This window comes from Kwoniella pini, chromosome 6, assembly GCF_000512605.2.
Source record: "Kwoniella pini CBS 10737 chromosome 6, complete sequence".
NCBI classification, from domain to species: Eukaryota; Fungi; Basidiomycota; class Tremellomycetes; order Tremellales; family Cryptococcaceae; genus Kwoniella; species Kwoniella pini.
This window is the reverse complement of record NC_091721.1, coordinates 1747826-1772360: the sequence shown is the minus strand read 5'-3', so window position 1 is coordinate 1772360 and position 24535 is coordinate 1747826. Positions and strand designations below refer to the sequence as shown.

Genomic DNA, 24535 nt, shown 5'->3' with positions numbered 1-24535 from the left:
CGTATATAATGAATTTCGTGCAAAATAAAATAATCTTGTGCAGCATCTATCTAAAAGCATCTCTCGTTCCTCCGTCTGAAAACTGATTTGTCTGCCGTAAGCCATAAATCAGTAGTTTGCTTTTGTCGTCGATGACGCGTGATTACTTCATCCGGTTCGCGAGACCGATGGTCATAAGTCGTGAGATATATAGGTAGATTGCTACATATACTATTGAATGATATAAGTACTTGCACTTGTCCATTCGTCACAATGTCAGTGTGCAACATTCGCAACCTGAAAGCTTCATCACGATGTCTGCCGAGACTATACTTGTGTTAGGGGCAACTGGTGAGGATTGATTGACCCAATCGCGGTCGAGTTGCAGTTTAAAGCGTTGTGAATAGGTGCATCCGGTGTAGCATTCCTCAAGCATGTATTACCTCTGTCCAATGGACCCAACGTGTCTTTGTTGGTCAGAAATAGATCGAAGCTACCTCAAGAGCTCGTAACGGAATACGCAAGCAAAGTCAGGATAGTCGAAGGCGGATTGACCGATGAAAGCAAATTGGATGAGGTGATGGATGGGGTTACTTCCGTTGTTAGCTTTCTGGTGAGTCTACCCAATGTCCAACTGCATCGAACGATATACACTAAGCCTCTCTCTACTCCGTGCAACAGGGCGCCTACATGTCATTCTACTACCTTCTCACAAGATACAAACCTACTCCTATTGCCGATTCATTCCCCCTGATCAAGCGAGTCATGAAGAAACATGGTGTAGAAAGGCTTCTCGCGTTATCGACTCCCGCTCATTCGCTGCCCGGGGAAGAGGTAAGTCTGCCTTGCTTAACCTCCTTCCATCGACACAACGCCGATTTGACAGGTAACGAAAATTGACTACATAGTACACATGGATACAATACATAACAACCATGATATTCCCGCCCGTTGTTGTCCCTCAAGGATCAGCAGAGATGGATGCTATTGGAGCCATATGTGCGGATGAAAATTTCGAATACACAATCTTTCGCGTTCCCCACTTGTCAACAGGAACAGGTGAAGAGCGGGTCTACGCAGGGTTTTATGGGCCAGATTTCAAAGGGAGTCAACAACTAACTAGAGAAAGCTTGGTCAGATGGGTTTACACGGAAATCGTTCAAGGTGATTGGGTAAGGAAACAGCCCGCTCTGGGAAATTACTAGGTTCTGAAATTGCCATGTCGAATACCTGATTTTGATAGCATCTGCGGTGTGCAACAAAGAGCGTAATCTTCGAGAGATCCAACGATATTACAATGCATCAAAATCTGCTATACACATTGTCACATCCTCTGGTCAAGCTGTGCTGTATCTGCATTCATGGGATGCTACCACTATCTCTACATCAACTACTCCGCCATTGGCTAATAGTCTCTCAGCCCTGCTAATCGCTGCATCCTCTCTGTCAGGATAGGCTTTTTGAGTGGCTCTTTTCTTTCATTCTCCATAGCTGGAGCATCAATCTTACTTCCTGTCATCCTGAACATCAAAGGATCGTGGGTGGTAGAGATATATTGCTCAGCAGCGATTCTACGGACTTCTTTCATTTCAGGTTGTAGATCCGACGCCGGTTTATAGCATACATCTGCCGTGGAGAATTCTCATCTTTAGCCTCCTTGATTTACTGAATAGATGGGGATACTCACAAGTAGCTATTCTCGGCCGATCACCCTCAGCCAAAGCCCCATAATGGATAGTTCTCGAGTCCCATAGAATCAAATCTCCTGGATCAGCTTCTACTTTGACCCATTTACAACCCCGATCAAAGAACCATTGTAGGTGGTAATCCTTATACCATGCTGCATCTTTCCAGGTCCATCCTTCTTCTGGCATTTCATGTTTGAAAGCTTCGAAGAATTCGTTATAATGCTGAATGGACCCCTCAAGTACTCTCAGTCCACCATCTTGTGGTCCATTTTGTTCCTAATCTCTCATTCCATCAGCGACTAACCTATGCTTCAGAGCTGTAAGATACAGACTTACCAGGTTCATTATACCTTGAACACAATGTTTGTATCTTCTATTCGGACTTTGATCTACATGAGGCCATGGGGCACTCCTTTGTCCAGCAAGCTCCTCGGCAGGTAAAGGGAGAGTGACATTTATGCCGTCTACCCAGACTGTAAGCATTCAGTTCTTTGTGTCATGAGGAATCAGAAATTTACCAAAAGATACCAGTAATTCTTCTGTTCCCCAAATCTTCGCGAATTCATTGATAAGAGCTTCTTCACCCCTTATATCCCATACGAATTGCTCATGACCTACACCATACCGATTATAGAGACCACCTCGATGAAAAGTGGGGAGCTGATCGATATGCCAAGTGGATTTATCATTCGCTTTGAATCCTGTCCCGAACGATTCAAGCCAATGATATATTCGATCAACGTATTCGGCGGCTCGAGCTTTCGGAACAACACCTTTTACGACTTGATACTGGATCAACGATCCACTTCATCAGCGTTATTTCGGAAAATTCGCATACTAAAGAGTATGTGAATACTCACTCCTTTAGTGTCCAAATCGGGATGATGAGTCGAATTTGGCATAGTATGTGAACCTCTTAACTTGAGAGTACCCCTCTGTACATCCTCTGGAGGATGAGCTCCAGTCAACAGAGTTTGGGTGAGTGCTTGTACCATTTTCACTTGTTGCTATCGTGAAGAATTGCGTCTTGAGCTTACTGAATCAGCTTATCTCTGCACACCTTTGAACAGCTTACGATATAAGTACTACTCATACCTCTACCGCTCACCCCACTCTATGCGTCATGTCTCACGAAGTGGGGAGGGGAACAAGCCGAAGATAACCTCGATATGGTGGCCTTGTCGGGTCTATAGGACGGCTGTGAGCAACATGTAACTTGTGATCTTCGACCGTATATTGGCACTGCCGGTTCATGTGATTTGTATTGCCCGTCTCTCGTCCTCATCATTAATTTACCCTTGATATTTAGGAGATGTCCGACTAGTGAGCATACGATGAGAGGAAGACACTTTGAATGACCTGATATGAAATAAACATAATATTTGTTCCTGCTTTCTCACGCACCGCCTTGATCCATTCAGCCTTTGATAACCATTTTGTTTAGCCTGCAAATCGCGCTAAACTTACACCGATAAATTCGTTTCCTCTTACTTCAACCTGCAGCTGGTTCCCTCGAGAATTCCACACTGCTAGTCTCACACTTCAATTGCCCAATTATGCTGCCGCGATAAACTAATACCGTGGCCCGGGTGGGGATTTCTGATATCCCTTATCTACTTGATCACCCCGTGGAGACTCTGTTCTTTCCCTTATCAAAATATAGATTGTGGTCCCCCACCTTCCTTTAGTAGATCGCTCCGGATGAACAAATAAGCTTATCATATGACCAGCACTCAGAGTGGGGGAGATCTGCCGACTACGGATGGGGGAGATAAGCCAAAGTTATCTTAACAAGTCGAATCGGAGATCATATAAAGAGGTCAATAAAAGTTCTTCGGAATAATACTTCTCATCTACCCAGAACGATCCTCAAGGAGATCTTAAACAAGATGTCTCATCTTACTGACGCCGAAGATATACTTCCAGTAGAAGACGATAAACATGTTTTAGCTGAACATCATGATAATGAGGTTCAAGATTACATTGTCAAACCTGGAGGTGTGGCTGCTATGTCAGCTGAAGATAGGCATACCGCTTTGAGACTTGCTCGAGCTGCCGACCCTGGTATTTCCATGAGAGATTGGAGAATGGCTCAATGGGTATTTTACATCACCGTTGTTCTTATGTGCGGTGGAGATGCTGGTATGTCTATCCTGTTATGACCGAGGTCAAGTTAAACCTGGTATCCTAATGTCTGGATTTCGCAGGTTTTGACGGAACTGTCATGGGAGCTGTGAACAGTATGAAGCAGTGGCAGAAATATTTTGGATTGACTTCAGCTAGTGGATCAACTGGTATCGTTTTCGTGAGTATCCCTTGCCGACGAGAGACCAACCTAGACTGATTCGATTACGCATTCTAGGGAATGTACTCTGTTGGCCAGACTTTGGCTTTCTTCCCTGCTGCTTATCTTCCTGATAAGATCGGTCGACGTTGGGGAATGGCAATTGGTAATCTTACTTTGATGTAAGTGCTTGCTTCACATTCATGATCGAACGGAAGAACGGATCGAGCTGATATGGTTTCAGCTTGGGTGCTCTTCTCACTTCCCAAGCTCACAACTTCCAGATGTTTATCTGGGGAAGAATGTTCACTGGATTAGGTTGTACTTTAGCCGCTTCTTCCGCGTGAGTGGTCTCCCATCTGACTCTAAGCTTTCTTCGCTAATGAAAGAGCCTCTTAGTAAATCGTATATGTCTGAAATCACACCACCCCACTCACGAGGTCGATACATGGGGTTACTCAACTCATTCTACTATGTCGGTCAACTCATGGCATCTGGTATATCTATTCCACTAGGTAGAAAAACCAGTAATTGGTCATGGAGAGGTCCTCTTCTCCTTCAAGCCGCTCCAGCAGTCATAAACTTTGCATTTGTCATGCTTCTCCCTGAATCTCCAAGATGGCTTTTTATTAATGGTAGAGATGAACAGGCTGGACGAGTATTAGCTAAATTACATTCCAGAGACAATGATGTCAATTCACCTATGGTTCTTCTACAATTAGGCGAATTTGAAGAGAACCTGGTTGCTGGAGGTGCCGATAAGAGATGGTGGGATTTTAGAGCATTATTCAAAACTAGAGCAAACAGATATAGATTCGGAATGTGCGCAATAATTGCCATTTGGGGTGCCTGGGCTGGTAATGCTCTAATCTCTTGTGAGTCTTTTTTCCTCCCGTACCAATCGAGAAGGATATGGAATTGATCGGATTCGATCAGATTTCCTTCCTGTTCTACTTGAACAAGCTGGTATTAACAGTCCAGACAGACAGAGAGTGTAAGCTTTGTTTTATCACTGCCCCGTTGAGGTATGTAGCTCATGTAAAGATCAGGTTGAACTTTGCAAACTCCCTTACATCATTTGGTGGTGCTTTGGCTGGAACCGCTCTTACCGACTACATGGGTAGACGACCTTTGCTTCTGTCCGGTATCACTTCGTGTATGGTCGGTATGGCACTCGCCGCGGGTCTTCTTTCACCTGCTGGCGCTCAGACTGCAACGAGAGCGAATGCAGGAATCACCTTCATCTGTACGTATTCTATAAGCTTCATGAAGAGCGGCGAAGCTGACTTCAATTCCAGTCCTTTTCATGGTCGGGTACAGTTTCGGTATCACTCCGTTACAAGGTCTATACGTAGCTGAAAATTTGAGTATGGAAAACAGAGCCAAAGGTGCTTGAATTTGTTTGACTTTAAGTATGGGTTATTGCTGAGACTGACTTGGTGCTTGTTTATCAAGGTATCGCTCTTCAAACATGGTTAGGAGCAGCTTGTAATCTGATTAACACTTTCGCTATTCCTTCGGCTCTCAAAGCCCTAAGATGGAAGAGTCAGTACAATCATCTAAAACGTATCCAGAGAACTCGCATGCTGATGATCTTGATTCGTCGATAGCTTATTTAATCTTTTTCGCCGTTGATTTCGTCGGTGTGATCGTGATTTACCTCTTTGCGGTTGAGACCAAACGTTTGTCTCTTGAAGATCTCGATCATATATTTGAAGCAAAGAACCCCAAACAAGAAAGTTTCGCTCTTGCTAAAGCGGCGAGAGAGCGATACAAGCGGGAAAAGGAAGCTGAGAAATTGAATGGCCTATGAGGATGAGCTACCGGGAGCTCGAAACTATATTTAACAATCATCTGATCACTTCGTCGTGTTATCATAAGTACTTACACAGACTTTACTTTGTATTATCATAAGTGAATCCTCAACATGCAAAATCTGGTTCGTGTCAAGTACAGCCCCAGTTTCCAGCATATCTGACAAACGGCACAACGCGGAGGAATTAGTCGTGTTGAACGCAAACCTCATCTGATTGTTCGCCTCATTCACAATTCACCCTACGTCACAATCCTAGGGATCTCGCTGTTGTGTGGTGGCGCGGATGGCTCCAGAGGTAAGTGCGCATCGTTGAGGATACACAATTCAATTGGATCCGTTTTTAGATGGCCTGGCATCAGAATATGTGTTTAATGTCGATTGCACCTGTCTTTTCGCTGTTAGTCAATTGCTGCACTGCCTCAATGGAGTCTTCCGAGTGTGACCAAAATAGACAACGAAGCCAAGACCCCATTCAAAGGTTTGTGAAATGTAATCAGTTTACCCTGTGGCTGAGATACTGCACAGGCACTGATCCTGAATGTCGAGCGGGTACAGTGGCCGTTCAGGCAAGGAAATCTCAATCCGGAGTATTGATAAATGATATAAAAAGGGCGAGGTTATGGTAAATCTCCCCTTTAATCCGCAGCTGATTTATCTTATTCAGATCCTTAAGCTGTAACCACTCAATCTCAACAGAAACAAAATAACCAAAATGCAATTACAAAACGCATCTTCAGATGGATCAGGATATACGGTTCAACTTTCAGAAAATGTCACATGGTCATATCCTTTTTTACCTGGAGAACCTCCTAATGTAATTCATCGTAATTTCTCTGCATGTGTTCCTTCAAATATAACAATTGCAAGTAAATGTTGTTCAGCTGTTAATGGTACTTTTGTCACTCAAGAATTATCAAATTCTAGAAAACTAAATCAATCAGAAATAAATTCAATTTTTGAAGAGAAATATCCTGAACAAAATATAACTTCATTAGTATATACTCAAGCAATAATTGGTGATTTGACAAATACAACAAATGTAACTTCTAATTCATTTGATGGATATCCAGGTATAAATTGGTGTTCTTTCGAATATAATCCTTTATCAAATGATCCTTTAGTTGGAATTGGATATCAATCAGGTCCAACAACAGGTTATAAACCTGAAGCTATGAATAATTGGATTCAATGCTTTAATGAAAATGTACCTCAAGAAGCATTTAACAATTCTCAAGCGGCTTATGTATGTGCAACTGCCGACGTGAGAGATGGTGGAATTTTAGAAGGGTTCAAAAGGTATACAGGGTCAAATAAAGGAAGTGGATCTGAAACGACCACGATTGTCGGTCATTTGTGGGGTATAATAGGATTATTAGTGATTGGTGTTGGAATGTTGACCTAGATGGCTCAAGATACCAGGTTTGTATGATTTCATCCATAGTCCGAGTTTCTGTAAAGTCGCTGCAAAGAGAAGGAATATCGAACAGACATAGTTGTACCCGAATTATCTATCTGTAAAAGCTCGGACAGTTTTGTGTACGAGTGAATATGTTTGTATTATGATTTGATGCTTTCGGTCCATGCACATGTAATATTTGCAGACTCGGTTATGATCTTTTATAATGGTGTTGTGCAAAGGAAGGTATGGAAAGAAGAAGATTCGCATTCATACCTAATCGGCCGAAGATAACACGAGTAACCGGATAAGATACCGCATTCAAGTCAATGTGCAATGAACCAAAGATTGCTTATCCTCACCCGCATGTCGGATATGTCTCTCTATCATTCCTGAGATATCAGAACTTGATCATGCCGCTGGGGTCTTCAAGATGTCTGAGACAATCTCCTCTGAACGTCTTCTCACTGCAAGGATCTGGGCGTTTGGGCTTATACGCCCATACCTATGCTACGACAACTGAATTACCTCTTCTTCAACCTAATCGCCGAACCACTCCGCCCGGCATAGGACACCTTGAAGATCCAATCTCAAAGTACATTCGCTCCTATCTCTCCTCTAGTGAGAGTCTAATTCGGCTCGTTAGCGGATCCCATCGACTCAAGACATCAAGCGCTCTGCAGAATGTTTTGCCTTATGAGTCTTACCCTAAAATTTCTCGTCGTTCGGATAACTCTGAATGTGTCTCCGACAGATTAGGAGATGGCATTGTACTTGTTATACATGCCGTCAGCAACCAAAGAGGCGATGTCGATTTCGAAATATCGTCTGGATTCATAATAGAACCAAACAAACTGCAGGAAGAGCAGATATTGGTCACTTGTTCGCATACTTTAGATGCAGTATGTCTATTATCTATTTCAATCAACGAAACAATCACGCTAATGCGTCAATATATAGTTATCAACGAGATATGCCAATTCTGATATTCATTCATTCATCTTACCATCCAGCTCCGAACTTTCTCCTATCCCTATAACCTCCTTCCCCTCAGGATCTATCTCCGACTTGCTCATTTGCACTATCCCTAAGACACCCATTTTACGTAGCTTACCCGTTAGTCCTTTCCCAATATATAAAGGACAAAAAGTTTTAGTACATCAATATGGATCTGGTCAGGCCTGGATAGGAGAAGTAAGGCGAGAATGGAAAGAAGCGGAAATGATGGGATATAGAAACTACTCTTGGAGGGAGGTTCAAGTGAGTGTAACCCTTTTTTTCCTATAGTTAGATCATGGCTCAGTGAAAGTACAATAAGCCGGGAACGTCATCGGCTTTACCTTATATCACTTTTTCTACTTTACCTTCAAACGGATCGTCTGGTGGACCAATTGTAGATGCGCAATCAGGAGCGGTGATAGGAGTTGTTAGTGGAAGTAGGACAATTAGTGCTGTCAAAGGAGAAAGAGGGTATGGCGCTTCGGCAGAGAATATCTTCGAAGTGAGTGTGGTCTTTCGCATGCTTGATTATAGAGAAGAGAGTCTCAACAGTGTATGTATAGTTGTTCTCCCTTCCTGGCTTCATACCCTCATCTCAGAAATACAAGTAGATGATTTATTGATACCATGCGGACGCATGGGAAAGACTACCGGTCATTCCAAAGGCTTACCCTACCCGTCTTCCTAACAAGATCGTCATTACGGGACCTCAACGTATATTACTAGATTCACACAAATCATAACCATACCCATTCAAATTCATACTCGACATCATCACCTACATGTCTTGCATATGGATCATTCCCGGCAATCATCTTCCCCCGCAAATGACGTAATATCAGCAAAGTCCAGCTATTATATATATCCCCTGTCTTGGCGAGATTTCCAAATCGCAAAATGATCAACGAAAATTACACAATGCATGACAGCATAGTCAAGAATCTCAATTTTGCTTAATCACTTCCTTTGATTTTCATTTCTTTTTTCTTTTGATTACAAATCAGACATATCTTATATTGTGATAATTCGATATGCCATCAGTTACTGATAAACCTTCAGGAAAATTGACAATAGCATTTTTCAAATGTGATTCACTTACAAAAGAATCAATAGAAGAACATGGTGAATATCAAGATGTAATTCATAATTTATTTGAACCACTTTTACCAAAACATTTAAGTCTTGAAACTTTAACATATGATGTATTAGAAAAAAGAGAATATCCAAAAGATGAAGAATTAGAAAAAATTGATGCAATTGTAATTTCAGGCAGTTTTGAAGATGAAGCTCATAGTGATACTAGATGGATTTTGAAGCTGGCTGGATATTTAATCAAAATCTATGTAAGCTTTTTACCTTTTTTCACTTTTTTTCTGGTCTTGCCAATTTCTACTTTGGAGAAAAATAAAGTTCTCCTAATTGATTGAAAGTATTTTGTTGAAAATCAGGATGAATATCCACGTATAAGGATATTAGGTATTTGTTTTGGATTACAAGTCATCGCCAGAGCTTTTGGACCTTCACAAATCAAGGAGAATTCTAAAGGATGGTGAATTATTAATTCAAGTCGTAAAGCTTAAAAGAAACTGATAATCTGTTATAGGGAAGTGGGAAGTACAAGAATGAATCTAACGGATATAGGGAAAAGTATAGTATGGGGTGAAGATGAAAAATCAGCAAAGGATTTAGGAACTCTGAAAGACCACGTCGTAAGTTAGACAATTGAAATAATTTTCGCCTATGCCCCATTGGATTTCGGCTTGTTATATTCGGAATTTTCAAGCTAGCTCACTCAGAGTTATTTCTACTAGTATATGCAACAAATCCATTCTGATATCGTTACGGAAGTACCATCGGATTTTGAATTACTTGGTACTTCTGAAAAATGCCCTGTACAAGGCATTGTAGCTTTTTATCCAAAAGATAAAAATCCTCCAGCTTTTACTCATTCTCATCATCATACTTTACCGAGTGAACCTTGGTGTAATATCCACATTATTGCCTTTCAAGGTAAGTCCACATCTTCATTAATTTACATATCAACGATATATAGAAAGATATTTCGCTTATATTATTCCGACATGCAATTGTAATACAGGTCATCCGGAATGGTAAGTCGTTTCTGCACTTCGTCCGATAGGTGATGTATGCTAATTTCGGTTGCGCAGGCATGAAGGTATTATCATCCCTTTCATTAATAATTACGAGAGGAAAGGTACTTTTGATAAAGACTTCGCTGAAGAGGCTAGAGGATATACCAAAGAGCATCATGATGGTGAGAGGATAGGGAAGGTTCTGCTCAGAATTCTGGGGGTAGCATAACGTGTACAAGGCGATGGTGGCACACATGTAGATGGTTTCGAAAAGTTTATTCGATAGGAGGAGTTCTTCGCATTGTAGATGTAAAAAGATGATCAAGAGGTCATAGTCAAGGAGACAGTAGTACATCAACCACAATGTCACTCACAAGGCAACATGCATATTCACACTCATGTTCCTATTTGAATTGTCGTGTGAAGAGCGAGCAAACTTATTCTCGGTTAATGTGGGACCTAATGATGCTTTACTCGTATAAGCGCTTATTCATCTTATAATAATATTGATATTCTACTAGTAGCTGTTTACATGTGAAACAAACACGCGCGTGGACTATTCTTTTGCTCGTTTACTTATGTTATCATCAGGAGTAGTTCAATTAGTCAAATGATCATATAGTATAACGCCTGCAGAGATACGATAGCAGCGCATACACGATGATCAGGAGAATGAAGGATATACCTGAATATCAAGGTATATATAAAACGAGGGTGATTAGCCTGGTCCAAATGTCAATCTTCCCCCCTCCATCGTTCATTGAATTTACATCGTTCTGATATTATAATACTAACCAAATCTGATATACCTTGTTTATCACAAACTTATTGATATATTATAATTAGTAGGAAAAATACAACAAGTCATTCTAAGCTAAAGAAGAATACAAAATGATTGCTCAACCATTTGTTTCGCCAGATGATATTCGGGCTTCATTTTGTACGGCTCTATCTAATATGTATAAAGAAGAAGTACCACTTTACGGAGATTTAGTCGAATTAGTTAATGATGTGAATAAAGAGATTAAAAAAATCAAACCGGATTTATGGGAAATAGGAGGTGAGTCTTCAAGCGTATTTTTTTTGAATGTCAATGTATTGACTTTTTTTTGGGGGGGATGCTTAGATCGATTAAATGTAGAAAGACATGGTGCAATTAGATTAGGTACTTTAGAAGAATTAAAAATAATTTCAAGATTATTTAAACAAATGGGAATGTTTCCAATAGGATATTATGATTTAACAAAATTAGGAATTCCAATTCATTCAACTGCATTTAGACCAAAAAATAATAATTCATTAGAAAAAAATCCATTTAGAATTTTTACATCTTTATTAAGAATTGATTTAATTAAAAAAAAAAATTTTAAACTTTTTAAAGAAATTAATGAAATTTTATTAAAAAGAAATTTTTTTTTTAATAATCCAATAATTTTAAAATTAATTGAAAAATCAGAAAATCAAGGTGGATTAATTCTTGAAGATTCAATTGAATTAATTAATTTTAGTTTAGAAATTTTTAAATGGCATGAAAAATCTTTAATTTCAAAAAAAAAATATGATGAATTAAAAAAATTTCATCCACTTTTAGCTGATATAGTTGGATTTAAAGGTCCACATATAAATCATTTAACTCCTAGAACTTTAGATATTGATTCTGTACAACGTTTAATGTCTGAAAGAGGGTAAGTTGAGGTCATGATAGTTGAATTGATACTGATTTAATTTTACTTGATTATTCAGTATTCCACCTAAAAAAGTTATTGAAGGTCCACCAATTAGAGAATGTCCTATATTACTTCGTCAAACTTCATTTCAAGCTTTAACTGAACCTATTATTTTCTCTGGTGATTGTGAAGGAGAAACAAGTCAAGGATCACATAGAGCTAGATTTGGAGAAATTGAATCAAGAGGTGCTGCATTAACAAGAGAAGGTAAGCTTTTTTACAATTTTTTCAAGGAATGTATTGGTACAGATTAATTCAATATGGATTTTCTTCAAAATAGGTCATGCACTTTATCAATCATTAATGAAAAAAGCAGGATCTTTTACACCTACAGATAATAATTTAATTTGGCAATCTAAATTATCTAAGATTTTTCAACCTTTCCCAGATAATTGGGAAGATATACGTAAAGCGAATTTAGCATATTTCAAATATACTTTAACATCAAGTTATGAAAAAGGTACTATTCAGTCTGAATATTCATTAGATCAATTGATTAAACAAGGAAAAGTAAAATATATTCCAATTGTATATGAAGATTTTCTACCTGCAAGTGCAGCTGGTATATTTCAATCTAATTTAGGTGAACATTCTGAAGAAACAATAAAAGAAGAAGACTTAAATGCAAGAGAAGAAATGGAATTATCGTTAGGTCATAAAATACAAGATTATTTTGAATTATATGAAGAAATTCAAAATGATAGTTTGAGAGAAATTCAAAGATTAACTGGATGTAGAGTATAGAGCTTCCTGATATTGTAAAACGTAAATTCCAGATTCAAAATTGCATATTCAAATCATCTTGAATGAGACATGATATAACAACTATTTTGAAAACTTGCCGTATATAAGACATTTTACAACTGATCGACAATGATTTGACACAGACACGCGCGCAGGAAAGATGTTTTGAAATCACAATCCCTCTAAAGCATTCACAAGACCTAATCTAGCTGCTTCCAGCTCGTTACCTCCTTCGATGCCATCCACGACCATATCAACATCTTCTAAAGTATCCGCAGCCTGTCCAGCTGCAGAGATTAAATGACTGTGGTTATTGCTTGAGATCGTCAGACCATTGTCAGCCGATTGTGAATTGATATGTTGATTAACAGTAACTTCAAAGGGACCTTCTCCTATCCAACGTGCAGCTTCCTCAGGCCAAACTCCACCCATACCACTAGCCCACATCCAGCCTTCACCTAAATCTCTTGGCGTCCCTCCTTTTCTCATAGTACCAATTTCCATCGTAAATCGTCTATGGGAAGGAGCGACATGTCCTGGTCGTATATTAGGCGCATCGGAACCTTTATGTAAATGCGGCGTTGTTTTGGAAGAACCGCTTGCTCGAGTATCTGAGAATTGAGTTGCGTGAGCATCAAGGCGTCGATAAATGTCGTTGAGCTATACAAAACATATGACAAGTGTTAGCCAAGTCCTTTTGTTTTCTCAGCTACTGCTGCTACCGTCGATCAATGGAGTTGAGAGTAAGCTTCTAGCACGCACTGTTTCACTCCTCCATCTAGGAGTTCTGACCTCTAGAACCTTTTCACTGATTCCCACTGCCCAACCTCCTTTTCCATTCACAACAGGTTTATCTTCCTCAAATTGCTTCTTCCTCATTTCATTCCATTGTTCCTTTCGTTTATATAAACCTTCTTCAGTCTCTCCATCGGTATTTTCACCTGATGAAGAATATTCCGATGACATATAATCGATATGAAGAGCTGAAGGTGGTAGATGAAGATCTTGAAAAGCTGAATCAGCAGCTGCTCGAGTCCTTCTTTTTTGTTTCTATTCAGTACCATCCGTATTCCAGATTAGCGACGTCCATCACCATCCCAAGGTAATCACTCACAAGATCTTTTCTTGCCCATCTTCGCCTTTTCTTAGTATACCTATCTCTCCTTTCTACGCCTTTCGGATCATTCTCTTGAGCATATCTCTTACACATATTGATAAAAGCAGTTTTCGTCGTCATTTCAATAATATCCATGATAATATCTTCATTGGGTATTTTAGGATGTAATCCAGCTAAAGCTTCTTGATAAATCTCTTGTGAAATCCGATCTACCCAATTGGAATTAACGGTATTATTCAATTGAGTAGACCAATCTGGAACAAACAATAATGTATTGTTAGGATCATCTTCTCCTCCTTCTGATTTATTTTGATGAGGATGAGGTAATGGATCTTCCATTCCTACACCGATATATGTACGCATTTTATATCGTACTGCTTTTGCTAATTCTGTTTTACGATCTTTTTCCAATCTTTTACCAGTACTTTCATGTCTTTTCATTACTTTTTTTTCTCTTACAGAAGAGCCATTCTCATTATTTCTCTTCCTCTTTGGTCTTCCTTCTTTTAATTCGCTAGAAGGAGGATCGATTAACGAGGAGGATTGAGTTGATCTCAGTACCGGATCAAGTGAATTTGTTGATGGATTATCATGACTCGCGTCTGATACTACCTGAAGAGCTAATTGAACATCTTGATGTTGATTTTGGATTTCAGGATTCACTGAAGATATGGCGTTGTTTAATTTGGTCAGCCGACGTAATTTTACAATTTCAGCTTGTAACTGTTCCCTTGACCAGGTATTCAATTCTGTCTCGTCATTCAAAACTGCTTGTTCATCCTGACCTGAAGTTTGGATATTAGTGTTATCGATAATGTTATGTGAAACATGTTGTTGATCTTGATGATCTACTTGGAATGTATGATGATCTGTTGAAGGGAGGTTCACATGATGTGCTAATATATCTGTATGATCTATTGATTCTAATGCTCTGACTAGATCTGCTTGTTCCATCTTTACTCTTTGTTGTAGCTGATAATTTGATCTTATCTGGTGAGGATGAGGATGATACTCTTTTTAAAATGGGAATAATCAAGAAACAGATTAATGGGTGAGGATGATAATGCAGAATTATTCGAGATATTAGGAGGACCAAGATTACGTAATTAAAAGAGGACGCGTTTCCGAGCACCGAGAACATCACGTCTCTGTGGAAAAAAGTTGAAATAATGACAATGGTGATAGCTTTTTAGTAATTTTAATACAACACAGCAGGACCGACTCTTTGGTACAAACGGAAGAAGATCACAAAGTAGAATTGCAGATAAGAAACTCAAATAGGGATCTCACCGAAAGGCTCAAGAAGTATAGTTGATCCGATATGTGGTTAGTCAATCAGTACCCTCCTCAAGAGTTATGCGTTTCCTCCTTCATCCCTCAATTGCTGATCTGAAGTTTGGGTCATCATATAGCAAACACATATTGAACGCACAAGTAGCAATCAGGGCACCATGCTGTAAGAAATTCTTCGATGTAGGTCTCTGTTAGCCTGATGGCAATGACATGCCCAAGCCGCTATGAGTTCGGATTACTGATCATGTATGATTGCTGTTAGTGTCCTGAATGTCACAATGAATCACAAGATCACCCTTTAAGAAAAACGATGGAAATGGCTTTTATGTGTAAGAAAGTGAGTCAAGCTTTCTTTTGTGATACACTGATCCCGCTGTGAAATGCTGAAATCATTTCGCTAAACTCCTTTTTCATTTAAATAGTGCAAAAAAGCATTTCGTAAAGATATGACAACGTATGAAGAATCAGATGAATATTGTCCTCATTGCGATAATCATTATGTGATAGAAGCTAGAGAGCCACAAGCCATGATAGGTGTAGAAGGTGAAGACGCAAGGATAGATTCTAGGTGAGTATCGGACACCCCGCTTTACATTCCCTTTGGGATTATCATTTTGATTGTTCGGGATACTTCTGGTTTACCACTTGCATTTCGCTGACAAATAAATACCCCTGCCTTCGTCTTCCTCTCCTTCTGTGTCTCTCTCATATACATACAACTTGTCAATCATCAACAACACCTATCCGTTTATGCTTGGTCTCGGTCAACTCGTGACAGAATGATCAAAGATGATAGGATAAAGGAGAACCCAGAAAGAAGTCTATTCACACAAAAAGATGTGTCTGATAAGATAGATACTCCACTGTGGCAATGACCGGATTGTCGAAAATAGGGCTTTATGGAAGGTCATCGTGTCAGGAAGATATGCTGTAGATGAGGATCCAAGCACGCCGATATGGTATCAAAGAATATTGGTCAAATCGCATTGTTTGTATAGTCAGGCCAACTAGTATTCTAAGCACAAAATGGCAATGGCAATTGTATGTATTTTCTGTTGTTACTTGACTTTATCTGTTCCGACCGTTACCATTGACGACTTCATCAAACTTTCGATAATGGTTACGAAACATTGCTTTGTAATTAGCTTGGGATTATACCGAAATGTTGACGAGGTGTTCGAAATATGACGTGCGCGACTGTCTTTCTTGCTTTCGACCGAAAATGAATACCGAGATGATGTGATGATCAGCGATAAGTATTACAAGTACTCTTTCTACTGCCTCGAAGCTAAAGTTATCAAGAGCAGACAAGGATATGCAACTTCCAATGTTAAATTTCGGTATTTATTGCTGTAATTCTGCGAAACTTCTAAGCGAGTCATAATGTCAGATAAAGCTAAACCTACCATAGCTGAACGAGTAAATCATATCAAAGAAGCATGGTATGATGGTAGACCAACATATGGATTGATTACTAAAGCACCTCAAACTTCTAAAAAAGCTGGAATCCCTGTTATCACTTGGTCACCTGGTAATGAAGCAAAATTGGCTATTGAAAAAGGATATGAAGGTGTTATCGTTGGTTTAGATACTACTGTTATCGTTGGTTGATGCTTTCAAAAAAGATCTTGAAATTGCTGGTGCTACGATCAGGTGGTAAAGGTAATAAAACGATATATATTATGAGAATGCATCCAAAAAGCGATCTTTCATTATTATTGTTTTCTTTGTTAATAGATAATATCCAGAATTCGATCTTGCTTCTCCCAATGTTAAACCATTCTCGATCATTTCCCTAATCTTATCTTCTGATTCCTCTATACGTTTAGCTACTTTGGCTACTTCTTCTGCCCTTGCTCGGGGTACAATTACGAATCCATTGGAATCAGCAATGATGATATCCCTTGGCTGTACCCTTATCCCTCCGATATTGATAACTTGATTAACAGCTTCAACTTGTACCCTATCTTTTTTCTTTCGGAGACGCAATTTATGCATCGGCATTTCAATCCAAGATACATCATGTTGCAATAATTAGACCAACATTTGAATCTATGGTCTAAATCCTCTGATAGTACCGACTTATTATTGGCTGTCTCTGGAAAATTACCTTTCCCCAAAATGCGTATGCATGGTGAACAATTCAGCCATCTGTCTTATCTGGATAGAATCGAAAAAAGTGGAGTTAGAGTCGTTAAGATCGAAAATGATGGACACTTCGTCATGTATTCAAATCCTATTGCTATGTGGGACGCCATGTTCGAATTCCTTCTAGAGAGTCGATGATGAGTGTTCAACCGACTAAGTCCTTGTGTTGAACGACGATGATTTTTCTTTGCTATATAGAGTAGTTTGACCATTTGATGCAGTTCATAATTTTGCCCATAATTTCCGGTTCGTGAGCAATCGAGCTTTTCACACGAGTCAGCAGGAATAAAGATAGTTAGAGGTGTGAGATGAATTCACCGATAATCATACAAGTTCCCGCTACAGCATGTAGTAATGCAGCATAAATAATAAGCCATTTCCATTCTCCAGTTTTACTCAAGATTTTACCTCCAACGATTCCTCCACCTAAACCAGCAGGAGCAGTAAATAATAATAAAATCCCTATATTAGATGATAAATTTTCTGGACCAAAGACTTCAGCAGCTACCATTGGAAGAAGGGTAAAGAAAGTAGGAGCTATCTTCATATTGAAAAAAGAGGCATATTAGCTTTAATTTCAATGAAGATTTACAAAATGAAAGATTGCAAATACTTACTAATCCATAGATCACTCCAAAAGCGATTATCACGTTATACGTATTGGCAGGAAGCCATAACGCGAATACAGCAGTTGAAGAGCCCAGACAAACGAAGACGAATGTGTTCATTGCTCCACACCGATCTGCTACGTATCCTATTGATATACGTCCAATACCTGCACAGAAATTGAGTAGACTCAACGGTCTGATCTCAATATTTATTAGCGTCTCACGGTTGGTTTTGGGATCTACTTCTACTCACAGAGCACCCAGTATATCGTTTGAAGGTACACCTTTCAATTGCTTGATAAATTGCGTCAAGAAGAAGAGCACAGTACTAAAAACGAAACCTGAGTGCCTATTTGATTGGGTATTAACAAATCAACTTACATGTATCCGAACGTATTGAGAATCATGCATAATGCCAGGAATTGAAATGGTACCAATTTCCAAATCCTCTTATCTATCCATGGACCTTTTCCTTTCGCACGTGCGGCAGGAGAATGTGGTTGGGTCCGAATGAGTAGAGTAGCGATTATCATCAAGGTGAGATTAATGAAAGAATATATCCTGAGTAAAGTATTCTTAACCGTTAGCGAGATGAGATGAAAATGACACATCATCCATGGGAGATGATTTACAATAGAGTTTTATGAGGTCCAAGGGATTTCAACATAGCTCGTATGATCAATGTACCAATTGCTCCCCCTATCAGAAATCAATCGTGAGATCGAGGCTTAATCTTACATAAACTTAAGGAAGAAATCTCACCAAAACCAGCACCTGCAACGGCTAAACCCGAAGCTAGACCTCTAAGTTTATGAAACCATTGTGAAGGTAAACTGAAATAAATAGGTTGACAACTACCCATTCCAATACCAGTAATTACTCCCTTATTCGATCGGATATTTAGCATAATGATATATGAAAATTATGAAGTACGAAGACTTACTTGAGTTAGGATTACTTGCCATAGCTTTGTACTCCATGAAGCTAAAAATACTCCCAACCAAGAGATGAAAATCGAAGCGAATAGAACTTTTTTGACACCGCTAAAAGGGTATAGTCGATTAGCAACTGGTTCCAATGATCCACTTGACAATTAGAAAAGTTAAATGCACAATCTATCTCCAATTTTACCAGTCACAAATGAGATTGTATTTTGAAACTAATTTTCAAGATTAGCAAAGCTATGATAAGGTTGAAAAGGACTATGAAAAAATGTACAAGGGAAAACAAACCCCCTATCAAACTTAAATTGGATGATTGATTTGAAAAAGTGTATTCAGCGTAATAAGCTTGATATACACCCCATGAAACGCCCCACCTAAGATTGTTACAAAAAGAAGGGCATCAATACTTTTTTTAGATTACTCAGTAATGACTAGACTTACCCCATTGTTAAAGCTGCCCAAGTCATACAACATCCTACAACTACCCAACCATAACCTCCTTCGGGATATATGAAATCTTCTATCATTTCATCATTATTTTCTATTACAATGTCCGGTTTCTGTTGTTCCCCAATACCTCTATATAATTGTTTGGAAAGTTTTGAGGGTGCTCTGACAAGCTCTGTACCCTCTTCAGCCGTTCTATTGAGAGCATAATGATTTAGCTCGGACATAACGACCATCGTTTTTGAGTTATCAAATTCTAGATTTCTAGAAACATCCAAAAATGATTGAATATATATGATCTATAATTTAGAGCTATATGATTGCGAAATTGAATATTTCGGTATTTTGCAGGTTTCGTTAAAATGACATGTGACCTTGATTCTCAATTAACGAGTAAATGTTGCTTAAGCCAAAGATTGAATTTCCACCGCCAAAGAAGATGAGATATGTTGGTTTAAAAGGCTAAATGCTTGAGGAAGTTTATAGCACATATCAACTTGCACCCCGAGGATTCATTCTTGAGAAAGCGAAAATATTTACCAAATCGATCGCGAAAGATATGTTAAACTAACTTTTTCAAGCTTAAAATGCCGGATAGCGGGCCGGATCAAAAGGGATCGTAGAATGGTTTATGTGTTTTTCGTCAAAACTCTATTTCATCCGATTCGACAAATCGGTGGCTTCTTTTTTCCTCACACATTTAATAGGGGATAACTGGATACTACAAGAACAAGATCTCGAAGGTATGGTCCATCTGAAAAATCACTTTTTGGCTAGAAGGATATCTTTCAGCAAGCAACCACTATAACCCACAAGAATAAAATTCGGTGGTGATGTTTGTTCCCCGAAGTGCCCCGAAGTGATGCATTTTTCTAACCTGTTCGGATTTTAGTGCTAGAATATGTTCAAGGTGAAAGCACAATTACGTTTGCAAAAGCTATTTGCCAATAGCAAGACACATCTTTCTATGTCTATTGGTCCTTCTTCATGATCCGAAGAAAACTCATGATTTTGTGATAAAGGATACAAAATGTAATATTCACCTTGTGTCTTAAGTTGTTCAATTAGAAGACCACTAATCGTCATTGTTCGATTTAATGAAGATGTGACGAGGCATATGAATCATAATGGGGACATTTTACTGATCTTCGAAGGCTTTTATCTTGCTTAAGGAATTGTATTGATAAAGGATGACATATCACGGATCATGTTGCACGTTCAATGAAGTCATTCACATGATAATAACCTTACAATTCATCATTTATGATTTTCATGAGAAGACTGGAAATTCTAGATCGTACTGTCATGAACGTCATTTTTCATAAATCGTCAAGCCGGAACTTATCCAACTCAAGTGTGATTCATCGACCGAAGGCTCAAAGTAAGAATTTTCATAATGAGTACAAAGATTGACTTCGAATGATGGGTGAAATCATTACTCATACATATATTTCAAGTCAAATTGTCATGATTTGATAATCCGGAACTTGGTCATTCCAAGTATATGATATTTCGTTCAAAGGCTTAAGATCAGAATATGCATATTATAAATAGAAATTCGACTTCGAATGATATGTGCAAATTTCATTTAGGTCTTCTGTAGAAGATGACGAGCGAATATTAGAAAGCCTTGTGACGATTTTTGTTCATCTTATTTGCAGTATAACTGATTTTGCTTATCATGATGAATAATAATATAGGCGAGATATATCGAGTAACCCTCCTGTAAAAGGTATAAATACTGATCATTTCACGATGTATTCCCAACTAAATTATTCAATCACACATTCACACAATTACACAGACTCACAATAACGCAGCCACTCACACCTGATTGATTTTTATAGATTTACAACTATGTCAGAGTAAGTTCCATTCTAGTTGTTTACCCTTCATCTACTCATTGGCAACCCAGCTTCTTTTGTCGTCCGTGAGAGCTGATATGTCTATTTGCTTCAATAGCGTTTCGAACGATACAACCTGGGATCATAACGATGACACCCATAAGGAAGCGGTTATAGAATATCTAGTCAAAGACATCAAATGTGACCGTTCAGTGTGAGTAGAAACAAAAGTGAACAGAACAAGTGTTATTTCATATCCATTTATTGATTATACTGCGCAGGGCCACTGGTATTGTTACGAGAATGCGAACTAATTGGCCGTCAGAAATTCCGCAAACAGTTGGGGGAGCGAAGAGATTTTGCTTTTCTGTTGCCGGTGGAAAAAAATATGAGACGCCAGGTGCTACCGGTTCTTCTACCGCGAGTGCTGGGACTCAAACTTCCGATACCTCTACTCAGAATACTGGTACCCAAACCAAGTAAGGAGGGGTAATCATTACCCCACTGTACTGAAATCATCAAGGTGATTTCGGTTTTTACATTGGTGATATTCGTACTTCAAACCTTCAGTAGTTTGTTATTTGATATTTAGTAATCAGTCATTTCACACAATTCCATACACATGTTGATATATATGTACACGCTCATACCTCATCAAAACTCCAGCTCTTGCACCGGAAGTCACGAAATGACTTATTCTGAGTGCCATAGAGCATATAAACGGATTCAATTCCGATCCATTTAACAGAAGAATTGTAGTCTGAAAAAGTCCTGCATAAATTGGTATCATCTCAACATGTATAATATAACCTCATAAGGTAGTACACCTCGACTGGAGTCGAGGATCGACCGGAACTATAGAAATCGAACACTAAGGAAACTTAAAAACTAGTAAAACCAAAAACGAAGAGAAAATAATATACTATAAACGTGAAAGGTAGAATAGAGTTACATGTTATATATCAACCGAAACAATCACTAATCATTTGAGCTTCCACTCGACTATCCTCTGAGATGTGGTTGTTGTTGGAACATTTGAGGATGATGCATGTTCATATAACCCGGATGACCTTGATGCGGGTGTTGTTGGTGATGATGTTGAGGTGGTGGATAATATGGGTATCCTTCTGGTCCAGGATGTTGAGGTGGAGGTTGATAATATTGCTGAGGTGGTTGAGCATGATGAGGATTAGGACTTAATCCGCCTTGACCTCCTGGTCCTTGACCATATTCAGGTGGAACATGGAAACCAGCCGATAACGGTGAATGTAAGTTTGGATCTATCAATCCACCTGAAGAAGGGTGTGGATTATGAGGGGAAGGTTGTCTGTGAATATCAGGGATTTGAGGTACAGGTGGTATATCCAATTCTGGTAAGACAGGCTGTTGATGAGCTGCGGAGGCTTGTCTTTTCTTTGAAGGCATTCTCTTTTTAGGTCTAGCTGCTACTGGCGTACCTTGCCCTATACTTGCCGCTGCATCGGCTTGAGCTTGAGCATGTGCTTGTTGAGCTTGTGATTGCGCCTGTGCCTGAGACTGAGATGGATGAGTAGAAGCATGTTCATCAGAAGCTGCTTGAGCCGAAGCTGCCATTGCTGCTGATGCGGCTGCTGTCAGCTTGTGAGGTCGAATGGCTAAACCACCATTCTTGGCCTTCGTAGGTGCAACGGGACCACCGAGAGGTTGACCATCGGGTCCGAAGCCGTCTGGGGCATTGAGGCATGCCTTAGGTTCATAGGTTAGCGCATGATGAGCTGTCGAATGGTTATGTGACTTACTTGAATCAAATTCTTTCCCTCTGCCTTTTGCACAAGCGGTTGAAGCTTGGTAGTGGTGAAGGTATATACCAACCCAGTCTCCGAGACTACAAGCAATAAGACCTGAGTACCCGTCAGGATCGATAATTCATATGCCTGACAGTCAATCAGATACATCAGCTTGGATTTCGCACAAGCAGCTGGCATTCTCACTGACCTTCTTCATTATTCCAGCTTTTCGCTTCGAGAAGGTTATATGCCTTCGTGACTTATCGTTGATATATTCGATCTTGATCTTCCTTCTACTGGGCTCACCGTCTTTCTCGACGTAGGTGAAACCACTTGGGCCAGCTTCTCCACTTCGCTGTCTTTTACCTGATGGTCCCTCGGTGACATCTAAAAAGCGACTTAGGTCAGTTTCTGGTCAAATCGCTGCTTCAGAGTAGATGAACCAAGAGGCGAAGTAACTCACCGCCATCATCATCATCCTCATCATCTTCGTCCAGCCCTGTTTCAGCTTGGAACATATCATCCACACTGGTAACATCGTTCATCCCACTCGCACTGGTCGCAGGTTGGGGCGTAAGGTGATTTGTTGCAGGAGTGGCGATGCCTGCATTGTATAGATTCCCAAGGTAAGGCCATGATCGGTAATAAGGAGGGCATGAATTCGGTATCATTTGAGTTGTCAGGGTGGTTCAGGCCGGAAGGCGGATGACAAATGTTTGGAGTAGCCGCGGATATGGTCGAGCATTGGTTCAGGGTAATAGATGTATAAAGGAGAATAGAGGGGATAAGATGGAACGACAATAAATATATGATTAGATTTATAATTTAACAGAATAAGAAGATTGAGTGATGCAAGTTTGTCGACCAGGTACGCAATCAGAAGCACATGGGAAGGGCAAGGAGCATACGCATCGAGTAAAGCGTCAGAACAGCGGCGAAAGGGTGATTTCCATATTTGATGGGTCGATGTCATCATGATGGTGGAATCGTTGTTGGAAGGACACATGCCGGGAAATAGAAATAACCAGCGGATTGGGTGAAGAAGAAGATGAAAACAAATACAAACAATCAGCTCATATTCTGTCATACTGCTTACACGAGCAGCTGCGCGGCCATCAAGATCTCGAGGCCACATGTTTTAGCTCACAAAGGGAGGGAACGGAACTTACCCAGTATACCATCCTTAGCGTCATCTTGTTCATCGTGATCATCATTGTGATTAGTGAAATCTCTCATGTCAACTCCGACACCCTCTGCTGCTCCGAAATCGTGAATCATATTCAGATCCAAATCTTGTTCGTCTTTACCATCGGTGATGTAGTCCTCCATCGTGATCGATACGCTCCTTGGTGTATGAGTCGATGTTGGGGTCGGAGGCGCTAGGGTCGCGGAGAAAGTGGGCGTGAGTCTGGGTGCGAAAGGGTCGGTGGGTGAATGTTTATTTGAAGAATCCATTCACGCGTTTGGAATTCCGTTATAAAGTTGATCGGGATGATGTGATTGATCTATATTGATAAGGGGTGAAATCGGAGATAATATAGTGAGAATCAAGGTATCGTTAGTGTCTCGTGTCACTTGGCAAGCAGGTTGATAGACGATCACAGATAAGAAAAGAACAAGTAGTAGAAGGAAAAGAATGAAT

At 39.6% G+C, this 24535-nt stretch overlaps 15 protein-coding genes across 15 annotated transcripts; 9 read left to right on the top strand and 6 right to left on the bottom strand.

Annotated features, from left to right (window-relative positions):
* Positions 1 to 293: 293 nt before the first annotated feature.
* I206_105117 (uncharacterized protein) lies at positions 294 to 1184 on the top strand (the record flags this gene model as incomplete). Its single annotated transcript, XM_019154421.1, has 4 exons — positions 294 to 330; positions 387 to 592; positions 661 to 813; positions 888 to 1184. 4 exons carry the CDS (start codon positions 294 to 296, stop codon positions 1182 to 1184), a joined length of 693 nt encoding a protein of 230 aa, XP_019013161.1.
* Positions 1185 to 1384: 200 nt separating this feature from the next.
* On the bottom strand, positions 1385 to 2662 carry I206_105116 (uncharacterized protein; the record flags this gene model as incomplete). Its single annotated transcript, XM_019154420.1, has 5 exons — positions 1385 to 1605; positions 1667 to 1943; positions 2004 to 2131; positions 2186 to 2456; positions 2528 to 2662. The coding sequence occupies 5 exons, from the start codon at positions 2660 to 2662 to the stop codon at positions 1385 to 1387; spliced, it is 1032 nt and encodes a 343-aa protein (XP_019013160.1).
* Positions 2663 to 3556: 894 nt separating this feature from the next.
* Positions 3557 to 5764, top strand: I206_105115 (uncharacterized protein; the record flags this gene model as incomplete). Its single annotated transcript, XM_019154419.1, has 10 exons — positions 3557 to 3809; positions 3875 to 3972; positions 4030 to 4133; positions 4196 to 4294; positions 4351 to 4826; positions 4888 to 4945; positions 5001 to 5197; positions 5250 to 5339; positions 5407 to 5496; positions 5562 to 5764. The coding sequence occupies 10 exons, from the start codon at positions 3557 to 3559 to the stop codon at positions 5762 to 5764; spliced, it is 1668 nt and encodes a 555-aa protein (XP_019013159.1).
* Positions 5765 to 6479: 715 nt separating this feature from the next.
* Positions 6480 to 7169, top strand: I206_105114 (uncharacterized protein; the record flags this gene model as incomplete). Its single annotated transcript, XM_019154418.1, has 1 exon — positions 6480 to 7169. One exon carries the CDS (start codon positions 6480 to 6482, stop codon positions 7167 to 7169), a length of 690 nt encoding a protein of 229 aa, XP_019013158.1.
* A 407-nt stretch (positions 7170 to 7576) lies between these two features.
* On the top strand, positions 7577 to 8773 carry I206_105113 (uncharacterized protein; the record flags this gene model as incomplete). The annotated part of the gene is made up of 5 exons (XM_019154417.1): positions 7577 to 7758; positions 7810 to 8065; positions 8124 to 8423; positions 8482 to 8664; positions 8726 to 8773. 5 exons carry the CDS (start codon positions 7577 to 7579, stop codon positions 8771 to 8773), a joined length of 969 nt encoding a protein of 322 aa, XP_019013157.1.
* A 420-nt stretch (positions 8774 to 9193) lies between these two features.
* Positions 9194 to 10484, top strand: I206_105112 (uncharacterized protein; the record flags this gene model as incomplete). Its single annotated transcript, XM_070203061.1, has 6 exons — positions 9194 to 9505; positions 9611 to 9711; positions 9766 to 9871; positions 9974 to 10172; positions 10261 to 10273; positions 10331 to 10484. The coding sequence occupies 6 exons, from the start codon at positions 9194 to 9196 to the stop codon at positions 10482 to 10484; spliced, it is 885 nt and encodes a 294-aa protein (XP_070059162.1).
* A 662-nt stretch (positions 10485 to 11146) lies between these two features.
* Positions 11147 to 12726, top strand: I206_105111 (uncharacterized protein; the record flags this gene model as incomplete). Its single annotated transcript, XM_019154415.1, has 4 exons — positions 11147 to 11315; positions 11382 to 11940; positions 11999 to 12189; positions 12263 to 12726. The coding sequence occupies 4 exons, from the start codon at positions 11147 to 11149 to the stop codon at positions 12724 to 12726; spliced, it is 1383 nt and encodes a 460-aa protein (XP_019013155.1).
* Positions 12727 to 12897: 171 nt separating this feature from the next.
* On the bottom strand, positions 12898 to 14797 carry I206_105110 (uncharacterized protein; the record flags this gene model as incomplete). The annotated part of the gene is made up of 3 exons (XM_019154414.1): positions 12898 to 13386; positions 13489 to 13776; positions 13841 to 14797. 3 exons carry the CDS (start codon positions 14795 to 14797, stop codon positions 12898 to 12900), a joined length of 1734 nt encoding a protein of 577 aa, XP_019013154.1.
* A 367-nt stretch (positions 14798 to 15164) lies between these two features.
* Positions 15165 to 16011, top strand: I206_105109 (uncharacterized protein; the record flags this gene model as incomplete). The annotated part of the gene is made up of 5 exons (XM_070203060.1): positions 15165 to 15169; positions 15256 to 15316; positions 15399 to 15473; positions 15559 to 15704; positions 15915 to 16011. 5 exons carry the CDS (start codon positions 15165 to 15167, stop codon positions 16009 to 16011), a joined length of 384 nt encoding a protein of 127 aa, XP_070059161.1.
* Positions 16012 to 16519: 508 nt separating this feature from the next.
* On the top strand, positions 16520 to 16796 carry I206_105108 (uncharacterized protein; the record flags this gene model as incomplete). The annotated part of the gene is made up of 2 exons (XM_019154412.2): positions 16520 to 16718; positions 16762 to 16796. 2 exons carry the CDS (start codon positions 16520 to 16522, stop codon positions 16794 to 16796), a joined length of 234 nt encoding a protein of 77 aa, XP_019013152.2.
* Positions 16797 to 16816: 20 nt separating this feature from the next.
* On the bottom strand, positions 16817 to 17140 carry I206_105107 (uncharacterized protein; the record flags this gene model as incomplete). The annotated part of the gene is made up of 1 exon (XM_019154411.1): positions 16817 to 17140. The coding sequence occupies one exon, from the start codon at positions 17138 to 17140 to the stop codon at positions 16817 to 16819; it is 324 nt and encodes a 107-aa protein (XP_019013151.1).
* Positions 17141 to 17579: 439 nt separating this feature from the next.
* I206_105106 (uncharacterized protein) lies at positions 17580 to 19519 on the bottom strand (the record flags this gene model as incomplete). Its single annotated transcript, XM_019154410.1, has 10 exons — positions 17580 to 17825; positions 17902 to 18088; positions 18146 to 18220; positions 18274 to 18453; positions 18525 to 18591; positions 18655 to 18775; positions 18836 to 18935; positions 19005 to 19051; positions 19111 to 19210; positions 19278 to 19519. 10 exons carry the CDS (start codon positions 19517 to 19519, stop codon positions 17580 to 17582), a joined length of 1365 nt encoding a protein of 454 aa, XP_019013150.1.
* Positions 19520 to 21140: 1621 nt separating this feature from the next.
* On the top strand, positions 21141 to 21610 carry I206_105105 (uncharacterized protein; the record flags this gene model as incomplete). Its single annotated transcript, XM_019154409.1, has 3 exons — positions 21141 to 21148; positions 21246 to 21341; positions 21409 to 21610. 3 exons carry the CDS (start codon positions 21141 to 21143, stop codon positions 21608 to 21610), a joined length of 306 nt encoding a protein of 101 aa, XP_019013149.1.
* A 519-nt stretch (positions 21611 to 22129) lies between these two features.
* I206_105104 (uncharacterized protein) lies at positions 22130 to 23564 on the bottom strand (the record flags this gene model as incomplete). Its single annotated transcript, XM_019154408.1, has 4 exons — positions 22130 to 22852; positions 22906 to 23040; positions 23102 to 23280; positions 23357 to 23564. 4 exons carry the CDS (start codon positions 23562 to 23564, stop codon positions 22130 to 22132), a joined length of 1245 nt encoding a protein of 414 aa, XP_019013148.1.
* A 472-nt stretch (positions 23565 to 24036) lies between these two features.
* Positions 24037 to 24348, bottom strand: I206_105103 (uncharacterized protein; the record flags this gene model as incomplete). The annotated part of the gene is made up of 1 exon (XM_019154407.1): positions 24037 to 24348. One exon carries the CDS (start codon positions 24346 to 24348, stop codon positions 24037 to 24039), a length of 312 nt encoding a protein of 103 aa, XP_019013147.1.
* Between the last annotated feature and the right edge of the window lie 187 nt (positions 24349 to 24535).